Source organism: Python bivittatus, unplaced genomic scaffold (assembly GCF_059951505.1).
Source record: "Python bivittatus isolate LINGU-HERP-01145 unplaced genomic scaffold, Pbiv_v1 ctg000680_np1212, whole genome shotgun sequence".
Taxonomy (NCBI): domain Eukaryota; kingdom Metazoa; phylum Chordata; class Lepidosauria; order Squamata; family Pythonidae; genus Python; species Python bivittatus.
Window position 1 is genome coordinate 5,629,053 of NW_028277095.1, and position 10,842 is coordinate 5,639,894.

Sequence of the window (10,842 nt, forward strand, 5' to 3'; positions counted from 1 at the left end):
GGCCCCCACGGCCCCAAATTAATTTGCACTAGGTTCTAGTAGAGCAGAGATTGCCCAGGAAAAGCTATTCCAGGTTTCTGCAAATGTGTACAGTGTGTGCATCAAATGGCACTTTTGGAGAGATGGATAAATGGAGGAAGGAAGGGTGGGTGGGTGGGTGGATGGATGGATGGATGGATAGAAGAGGGAGGGAGGGAGGGAGGGAGGAGTCCCAACTTGCATAGTGCACTTGCAGGTTTTCCTCCCGATTTTTCTTCAGCTTCATGGATGAAGATGAAATGTCTACAAAAGGAGAAAAGGGTCCTGATGTAACCCCTTCCCTGGCAGAGTACAGGGTTCTTACATCCCTGAGTGTCCAGGTGACCAAGGGGTCTTGGGGGAATGTCCTGCCTTTCCCAGGGCACCCCCCTCTCCCACCACCTGCTGCCCCTCTGGCTCCCCACAGTCCCACCCAATGCCAGGGAACCCTCCGGAGGAAACGCTGCCCACCTCCTTACCAGGGCTGCCCGCACCGGAGCCCGTCCGGGAGGCGGGGGCGGAAGCCAGGCCTGGGAGGGGTCCCCACGTGGGGAAGCCGGGGAGGGGAGGCTGCCTGCCAAGCCCTCTCCTCCCAAAGGAGGGGTTTGGGCGACGCGGCGGCTGTGCTGCGCCCGCATAAGAGCGCCCGGCCGCTCCTCGCTCGCCGCTGTCCTCCCACCTGGAGGTCTCCTTGGGAGGGAGGAGGGAGGCGGCGCCTGCTGGCCGAGCCCGGAGCGCTTAGGCGCAGTTTACCTGCGCAGAGGGCGGGAGGGAGGCAGCGCGCGGCAGGGCTGAGCCGCTGCGAGAAGAGGAGCGAGCCAGGCTGAGCGGATGCCGTGCCCGACGCTGCCGACTAGTTAGCCGCTTAGGAGGCGAGGCGAGGCGAGGCGGGCGGCCGGCCGGCCGGCCGGCGGCGAGAGGTGTGTTTCTGCGCCGCCCGGGCTGCTCCCCCTTCCCAGCCCTCCGCCCCCCGCCTGCTGGATGCCCGTCGCGGCCCCTTCCTCTAGGACCCCGACAGCGGCACCGCTCCCGCGTAGGTAAGAGCCCCCCGCCCCGACAGCTGCTCTTTCCGTCCTCCTGGAGCCACCCGCCGCCCAGCCCCGCGTGAGGCGGAGCGGAGCGGAGCGACCGAGGAGCCCGGGCAGCCCCAGTCCGCAGGCAAGCCGGCTCTTCCAGCCCGGGAGACTCCGGCAGTCTCTCTCGCAGCTACGCAACATCTGGCCGTGGCCGGGAGAAGGCAAGCGGCGGGGTCGGGGAGGGGGAGGCAGGGGGCCGGGGGGGGGGAGAAGGCGGCATCTGCTTCGGAGCTCCAGCCGCCCGGTAAAGCGAAGACGCCGAGTCCATTTGGCTGGCATTTTTCTCGTCCTGCCCACAGATGGTGGGTTAAGAGGAAGGCGGGTGTGGGGGGGTAGCCCTTTGCGGCACGGCGGAAGGGAAGCCTGCAACCTCCAAAGCAGGACCCCCCCCCCCCCCCCCAGTGAAGAGTGCGAGGCTGGTGCAGAAAGGAGAGACGGCTGAGCAATGCCAGTCGGTCTTGGGTGGCTCCGGGGTCGGGGCTCCTTCTGGAAAGCCCCGCGACATGCGGTGCCTTCGGAAACTTCGCATCGGGCCAGGGTCCTACAGAAGGGAGGCGCCTTTGGAAGCTCAGCTGTAGCGCCGTCCCGAGCGGGGGTGGGACGGTCTGCGCACCCTCGCTGGATGCCGAAGCGGCCAGCCCCGGCTTGCGCGCAGCCCCCAGCCCGGGCGCAGCTGGGCGCGGGATCCGGCAGAGGCGTTTTTTCGCAGACCGGGAGAGCGCTGGCTCTTCGGGTGGCGTCCGCGTGGGATGCACGTCGGCCGGCCGCTGTGGGCGCCGATGACTGCTACGGATTCCCTTTGCAGGAGAGTTGTGGTGGAGGTCGATGGAATCCAGATGGTGCTCCTCCCAATTTTTTATTTTATTTTTTTTAAGGCTGGGTAAATGACACATTGGGATAACAGAAGCGACCCGAAAGAGATCTGGATGGTCTGAGCTGTAAATGCGCTGTTAGGGAAAAGGTGTAGGGCAGGGTTTCCCAACCCTGGGAACTTTAAGATGGGTGGACTTCAACTCCCAGAATTCCCCAGCCAGCCCAAATACCTTATTTGAAGGAATGGGAACTGGTCTTTGATGCTGGCAGAGAGGTTGCTCTCGAAAAATCTTAAAAAGTAAAAGTCTCTGTTGAGACACCTGGCAATTCATGAGTTAGCAAAGATCCAGAAGTGGTTTGCGTCATTGGATGGATCACCTGGTGGTCTTCCATTCAAGCTGCTCCAACCTTCCTTTCCAAGATCAGCCCCTTGCTATGACTGGCGGGAAAGTGTAGTGTTGTTTCGAGAGCATTCACACAGAAATGATACTTCAAGGTATAAAAATAAAATAAAATTCGCAACCCAAGGTTGTAGGATAGGGGTGGGTATTCCTGGAGGTACATACCCCCCCTCCTATTTTACAGCTTTCAGAATGGTTGAAATTGAGACCAACATTTAATGGCATGGACTTCAACACTGGGGGTTTTTTCCCTGTTTTCCCACCAATGTTAACTTATTCAGTGCCATGCTGGTGTTAATTATTTGGGAATGATCAGGCACTGGCATTTTAAAAATATGGCCTGAGCCAGTTTTTAATGTGACCATGCCCAATATCTATCTATCTATCTATCTATCTATCTATCTATCTATCTATCTATCTATCTCAATATCATTACGCACAGGTGTGAATAGGCCCCCCTTCTTGAAATTCAGCTTTTGGAGAGAAAAGGGTCACTCAGCCCTCTTTTAGGATAAGGTTGGGCCAAAAATATATAAGTCGTCCTGAGCAGGGGCACCTGGGGGTCCAGTGTCAAATAAGTCAAGCTGGCAGCTGTGACTGTGCAATTCAAACTTTGCCCCACAAGGGTGATGCACATGAAAAAGGGACAAGGGTTTCGATTGTCTGATTGCCACCTGCATATGCTCTGGCCCCATGGAAGCACCGGATGCAGCCACACCGTGAAAGCTGAGCCGATCTGGGGTTTGGTCAGTGCCTGGATAGGAGATAACCTGGAGCCAGGGCTGAGTCTGCACAACTTGGTTATTAAATCGATCCATTGTCTGGGCTCAAACGATCTGTTGAACCATAAACTAACAAATGGGCTGGCCTCAATCAGTGCTCAGAGCCATGAAAATATTAACCAAGGTTGAAGTAAACCAAGCTTACCGCGATATGTTAAGATATCCTTGAGGTTTTTAATTCACCCAGTTCAATAGGTTGTGTGAATCCAGTCACGGAGTTCATTGGGGAAAAATCTCTCCTATCTATCTATCTATCTATCTATCTATCTTTAGCCATCTATCCATCTCTATCATCTAAATCTATCATCTACAGTATATTTAGCCATCTCTCTCTCTCTCTCTCTCTCTCTCTCTCTCTCTCTCTCTCTCTCTCTCTCTCTCTCTCCCTATGATTTAGGATTAATTTTAGGATTATGGCTTTGTTTTGAGTTTCTAGTTTAATTTTTATTGGTTTTATTAAATTATTTTTATCCCCTACCCCTCTCTCTTTGTTCTCTAAACAGCATAGAAATTGGGGGGGGGGGTCCTCTCTGTCTGCACCATATAGCTTTTTTTATGCAGCAGGCTATTTCTTTTTTAAACATGGGGTTTTTTTTTTAGAAATATAGTTGCATAGCTGCATTGCTTTTTAGTTTATATGATACTATAAACTAAGGGTTTTTTTTCCTTAATAAATGCTAATTGTAATGTTTGCTGAGGTTTAACATATTTTTTAATGTAATCAGTGCACTAATTCTTCCTTGGCACAGGGTAATTCCTGGGTGAACACGGTAGAACAACTGCTGCCTCCTTTGGCGAGAAGCTCCATCCTTCCATCTGCTAGGTAGGAGGAGGAAGTGCTATGGACCAGCTGCTGAATCTCCTCTATCTGAACTTCTCCGAGCATCTGAGTCTGTTGGAAGAGAACGGCATGTCCTGTAGCGTGTCGGTGGGGAACAGCACCTTCCTGATTGTGGCTTACAGCGCCATCATCGCAGTAGGGTTGATGGGCAACCTCTGCCTGGTGTGTGTCATTGTGCAGCAGAAGGAGATGAGGAATGTCACCAACATCTTCATCGCCAACCTCTCCTTCTCTGACATCCTCATGTCCCTTGTTTGCATGCCTGTCACAGTCATTTACACCCTGATGGATCACTGGATCTTGGGAGAAGTAATCTGCAAGGTCAGCCCCTTTGTTCAGTGTGTTTCTGTCACAGTGTCCATCCTGTCCCTGGTCTGGATTGCTCTGGAGAGGCATCAGCTCATCATCAACCCAACTGGATGGAAACCAGCAGCCAACCATGCTTATATGGCTGTAGCTCTCACCTGGGTGGTGGCCTGCTGTATTTCTCTGCCCTTCCTGTCCTTCACCATCTTGACCAATGAGCCTTTTCAAAACTTAAGCCTTCCCTTTGACTCCTTTGCCAATCACCTGGTCTGCATTGAGCACTGGCCCTCTGATCAGCATCGCCTGTCTTACACTACCTTCCTCCTGCTCTTCCAATATTGCCTACCTTTGCTCCTCATCCTTGCCTGCTACTTCCGCATCTTCCTACGCCTTCAGCGCCGGAAGGACATGGTGGAACGAGCAAAGGATGGTTCCCGGGCCACTAGCCACCGGAAGGTCAATGTCATGTTGGCTTGCATTGTGGTTGCTTTTGCTGCTTGTTGGTTTCCCCTCATGGTTTTCAATGCCCTTTATGACTGGGACCACGAGAAGATCTCAGTGTGTTACTATAACTTAATCTTCTCCCTCTGCCATCTCATGGCCATGGCTTCCACGTGCATCAACCCCATCATCTACGGGTTCCTCAACAGCAATTTTCAGAAGGAGGTCAAGGCCTTGCTGTATCGCTGCAGCTGTAGTCGTGAGAAGGAGAAGTATGAGAATTTCCCTCTTTCCACCATCAGCACAGAGGTTTCCAAGGCCTCGCTCCATAGTGAGGGTGGTACCAGTGCCCCTGCGTGATGGCTGGATCCCATGCAGGACCTCCCGAGAGCAACCACTCCTTTCCTCAACACTGGGCAAAGTGTGGATCAGCTCCACTCTTTGTGTTTGCATCTTTCCAAGTCTTCTGCTTCCCGTCTTATAACCAAACTTATATCAGGGATCCTCTAAAGTTGCTGGGAAGAGAGAGAGAGAAGTGAAATTTGACAGAAATAGAGAATGATTTGGAGGCCCAGAGAACTCAAATTTCTTAGGGACCAATGTATTGGCCACTTGGAGGTCAGGTTTTCTCTTTGTTCCTGAGCCCAAATCTTTAGTCTACCTAAACACTGGGTGATCTGAAAGCTTCTTAGAGAATATAAATACATTGAAATGTATTGAGAGAGATGTTTGAGGAATTGCATAACTTCCTAATATGACCCAAGGGCTCCAAAATTGCTCAGATGCTTTGCAAAGTAACCATCCACCTCATTTTCAAATTCCTGCTGTGGGTGAGTACCTGGTTCGCTGACCCTGACAAATTGTTTCTCAGAAATCAATCAATCAATCAATCATGCTAGATAAAGATTTCCTGGAAGTAAACTTGCACAGCGTGCCCAACCTCTGCAACCACAGAAGAACACTGGGTATGTTCTAGAATCATGTTTTTCAACCTTGGCAACTTTAAGACGTGTGGACTTCAACTCCCAGAATTCCCCAGCCAGCCATGCTGGCTGGGGAATTCTGGGAGTTGAAGTCCACACATCTTAATGTTGCCAAGTTTGAAAAACACTGTTCTAAGCTGTGCTTTCCATTCAAATGGGTCCTTTATGGGGTGGAACAGACCTGGCCACTGCCCCCTGTGACTGGCATGAGCATCTCAGATCATACGCCAACATTTTCTGCAGTGTGTCAGGAACTCAGAAAAGTCCTAATTGCTTGACGAACAATTCACTGTGGAAAGGCTTCCACGCCATCAAGAACCTGTCGTGGTTGCATCGTGCCGTGCTGCTAGATTCTCATATGCTTCAAATGAAAATATGGGTGGGATAATATCATTAGATATAGAAAGAGACAACCAGAGATTTTGGTGCCCAAAGCCGAAGCTTTAAAAGCGTCGTTGCTTCCTTCTGATTTTTTACAAGGGAGTTAATATGCGTTTCTTGTCTCTAGGTCAGCATTTATCTTACATAAGCTAATTTTGTGAAAATTGCATTGGCTGGATGGCGTTTGAGATTTGAAGAGGTCTGTCTCGATTTCTCCATCCAAACTACAGTCTACATTTTTCTTTCATTGTACAAATGCTTGGGAAATTTCAGGAATGAAACTGTCTGCTTGCAGTAAATGCTGATATTGTGTAATCTGGCTGAGGGCAATGGGTCTACCCTGTGTAAATCAGGACAGCGGGATGTGGTTTTGAATTGTGATTTGTTCATGTACTCGAAGGAAAAAGCATTTTATATGTGAGGATTTTAAAAAAAAACTGTATTAAGGAAGCTGACTCATTTATGCTTGATTTAGATTTCAATGCAACAAAATCAAATATGGCTGTTGCTGTTTTCCCTTTCTGGCGGGGGCCCCTCTCAAAAGTCCCAATGCAGCTCTTCCACCCTACCCATTTGCTGTGAATCAAGTGTAGCTCATTAGCCAAGATTTCCTCCCACCTCTGTCCCTATTCCGTGTCTGTCCCTGAAGGGTTTTTCATGTTCTACCCTCACTTTTCAACAGGCTGGCCAGCTTTCCCACAAGGCAGCCACGCTGATACTTCAGGGAGCAGATTTGCAGGGACTGGATCTATACTACCAGGGATTTTCCTTTTCATATACAATATAGCGTGGTTGGTCCAGGGGTGCTAAGTTCCTTCATCTGGGTGAATGAAGGGGAGCCCCATCTGTAACTCTACTGTGAGCAGGAACTTGCTGATGGTCCTATTCAAATTTTAATCAGGCTACTGTTAAGTTTGCTGAATGCGTAAAGGAAGGAAAGAGACTGCCACGATGCAAGAAACAGAGGCTTCAGTGTTAGTCTCTCTCTTTCACGTTCCTATGTATTCGGCACTGTAAATATGCATCCGTGTCTGCTATGCTGTGTTGCAGGGCGTAATGCCCTTGGCTGCAAGACACACTTCAGCACAGAGCCTGGGTCCGGGTGAGGGGACCGGCTTGGGCAGCTAAATGAAATGCATTGGGGACCCCAGACGTCCGTGCCTGCAGAGCAGAATTGCTCTCCCAAATAGAGCTTCACATTGACTTGCAAATTCAGGCCCAACCAGGCAACTGAAATTGGAAATGGCAGCAAGATGGAGAATCTGAAAAGGTAGAGAGAATTTCTCCTTCCTGACTCATGTCAAGAGCAGCACAGGCTGTGGAGCGCATGGTTGCTCACTGCCTGCCTTCGTAACTTCACTGCCAGAAACCCGGCAGATGGCCCCTTGGCTTATGGATGTGAGGCATTCAGAAGAACCCCTCGTTTCGGCAACGGTGCCTCCAAGTACGCTGTAGGTGTCAGAACGCCATGAATTGTTCCATTCTGGAGACATTTCATGGACTAGTGCTTTTAGTAAGACTCCTCCACCCAGGATCCCTTAGGCACATTTTCCCAAGGTTCGGGCTAAGGCAAGGGGGAGGAGGCTGTGGCCAGCCCACTGTGGTTGACACAACTCCTGGCCTGTCTGAATGCTGGCGTGCTGACTGAGGCTGGTGCTCTGGGTGTGAGCGGCTGGGATCTGAACTCTTCCACTTGTCCTGGGCTGCAGAGGGTTATTGGATGCGTAGCAGGACGTTGCATGCGATTGGCTATATTGACAAGACATAGTGACCCAATGTTTAAAATAACCATGGCTTGTCCAATGAACATGATTTTCTGAATCTGATGACCAGGAACTGTGAACTAATCATACACTCTGGATCCTTAGAACATACAAGGGCAGTGTTTCTCAACCTTGTCCACTTGAAGATGGGCGGACTTCAACTCCCAGAATTCCCCAGCCAGCCATGCTGGCTGGGGAATTCTGGAAGTTGAAGTCCACTCATCTTCAAGTGGACAAGGTTGAGATACACTGCTCTAAAGATCTGAACTCTTCTACTCGTTCTGGGCTTATATGATATGTAGCAGGACATTGTGTGTGATGGGAGAGCATCACAGTAAGGTCAGCTCCATTTCATTTGAGCGGGTGGCCAATTCTGCATGTGGTTTTATTGCTTTGGTGCTGAAGGTCCTTACGCATTTTTGGAAGGAAAAGAGAATGACGTTAGCTATGGCAGGTTTTTAATCATTTGGACTATCTAGTTACCGCTTTAGGAGAATCAATCTTCCACGCCCAGAGACCAGCCCTCCTTCTAAAATGCAGGTCGTATGCTTGTACGAACTGAGATTTTAGATCTACGTGCAAAGGGGATGTACAATGCTTTAGAGCAGTGTTTCTCAAACTTTGGCAGGTTCAAGATGGGTGGACTTCAACTCCCAAAATTCCCCAGTCAGCCATGGGAATTCTGGGAGTTGAAGTCTACATATCGTCAAGGGGCCACGTTTGAGAAACACTGCTTTAGAGCAAGCTGCGGCACTGATGAAAGGCGGTGTGCTTTTTTGTGGCAGAACAACCTCTCCATGTTTTTCGTTTCCGTTTTTCGTTCTAGGAATATAAATCACCTTGATTTCAGAATGATTTTGTCCCAGTTAAATGCTCTATGAATCCTCCTGGGAGACATTTCTTTTTATGAAATCATTGCCAGTTTGTTGAAACCGGCCTTGTGCAATATTCTTTTTCAGAGCTGTACTTTTCAATCAGGACTTCTTTTTCTTTGGTTTATGGCTTTAACAAACTAACGGGAGGTGGGCTGTTCACATTTCTGGATCTTCACACCGGGCGGAAACCCCACGCTAGGAAACGAAAGGGTTTCTTCCTAAATGTATGAACTTTAAGTAACAATCAGGACCTGAGACATATGTAATCAAAATTATTAGGGGAGGTGAGATTTCATTCACTTCTGATGAGTTATGTCAAGAGTGAAGAATAGGATATTGGTCATAATTCTCAAAACTAGTGATTGCTTGATCTGTTTGTTAACTGTTTTTCATGCCCTGACAAAGATGCTGCAATATCTGGGACATTACACCAGGGATTTTTGCATCCTGACCGTTACTATTTTCTTGAACACGACAAAGTGACACAATCTTTATAAGCACTTAAGCATTCTGGAATATTTGTCTAAGCTAATTGTGTGCTTCCAATCTTTCAGTATTCGCTGAATGTATCTTAATATAGTGGTGGAGATGTCTCTGTTGCAGTGTTTCTCAACCTTGGGAACTTGAAGATCTGTGGACGTCAACTCCCAGAATTCCCCAGCCAGCCGTGCTGGCTGGGGAATTCTGGGAGCTGACATCCACAGATCTTCAAGTTCCCAAGGTTGAGAAACACTGCTCTATAGGTTCAAGAGACAGGAGATTTTCCAGCAAATAGCATCTGTGTATTTTATATAATTGCATAGGCACAACATTAACTAGCAAGGAGAGGGGGAAATTTACTGCTATTTCCTCTTGATATTTAAGTGATATTTTAAAATATCCTCCAGCTCAGGCGTGAAGAAAGGGAAATGTGTTTACTGATTTCATCTGCCAGTGGACAGCTAGGGTGACTTACTGAGAAATAAGGAGCCTTTGGCCCATCCTCCAAAAGAACTGTTTTCTCTAATCAGCTGGGATGTATAGAGACAGCCTGCCTCAGATACTAGATGATGGAGAAGATCTGGGCTTCAGCCTCTGAGTTTACGAGAAAAACAGATGTTGCAATTAATGAAACTTCTGTAGATCAACACTACTTTGAATTAACGGCAGGAGACTGAATGAACATAACCCTGTATAAACCAGCCCTTTTCCTGAATGGTATTTGCTCAGAAATCCTTGAGCGTACTGGAGCAACATATTCATGCATATCATGTTTCAACCAGCTTATCTGTCATGGCTTCATCCCAAATAATTTTGGAAAATGTGGCTTAAGAAGGTGCTTAAGCCACTCAATCAAACCGTCCCTGATGAGGCAAGGCTGTGAAATACAGCAAATTTTGTTTTTTGCTTTTAGAAGCAAGGATCTGGGGAATGATTTGGAAGCATCGTAGTTGTTAAAAACTGGTCGTGCATATTTTGGCTCTTCCAAGACAGTTTTCATATGTTTTCTGTCTCAAAATGGTAGAAACTATGCCATTAATTTTCAATAATTTTGGTTAGTATGATTTCCAGGCCCACAAAGATCCTGGGGTGATAGTTTGCCAAGCCCTGCCCTAAACTATTCTGGTGTTTTTGGGTAGGGCTACCACAAGGTCTGCAAACCCTGAGACAACCACCAGATGGAAGCATAGAGCTAGATTAAGAACAAAAATCCAAAAAACTCTTTGCTGACACCTAATGGCTTCCTGAAGTATGGACATTCAGATATAACCACCCTGTTTTCAGGCATGACAGGATAGTTTTTCTTCCCCAGTGTTACCAAAGTTAACCAGAAAGATAGGAAATACTATTTTGCCCCAGCAGCAAAATATTTCAGGCCAACCCTTGCAAGAGAAAGTGTTTATCGTCTGAAAGGAAATTGTCCCTTTCCTTCTGAATAAATTGGGGGTTCTTCCTACAGCTCCTTTTACCAATTTCAATTCTGCCTGACAAATCTTGGTTGGTTCTTCCACCAGTTCAGTGATGCTGTTCCCCTTCATGAGAGAGCCCTGAAGCTTGCAGTTTTAGCAAGGATGTGCCTCATTCCTTCTCAGAACCAGGACTCCAGAGGGCTGAGCCATGACTTAGAAAAGTTTGGTTCTCAGTGCAGAGGTCAGGGGTGTCCAAAGGATGTGGTCAAAAAA

The 10,842-nt window shown here is 48.4% G+C and overlaps 1 protein-coding gene across 1 annotated transcript; it reads left to right on the forward strand.

Moving 5' to 3' along the window:
• Positions 1–666: 666 nt before the first annotated feature.
• LOC103064971 (neuropeptide Y receptor type 4-2-like) lies at positions 667–5,679 on the forward strand. Its single transcript, XM_088151908.1, has 2 exons — positions 667–1,055; positions 3,840–5,679. The coding sequence occupies exon 2, from the start codon at positions 3,932–3,934 to the stop codon at positions 5,036–5,038; it is 1,107 nt and encodes a 368-aa protein (XP_088008034.1). The 5' UTR covers positions 667–1,055; positions 3,840–3,931; the 3' UTR covers positions 5,039–5,679.
• Positions 5,680–10,842: the final 5,163 nt, after the last annotated feature.

What these genes read in the sequence shown, in the direction of transcription:
- LOC103064971 (XM_088151908.1), top strand. Translation starts at nt 3,932, where the DNA reads ATGGACCAGCTGCTGAATCTCCTCTATCTGAACTTCTCCGAGCATCTG.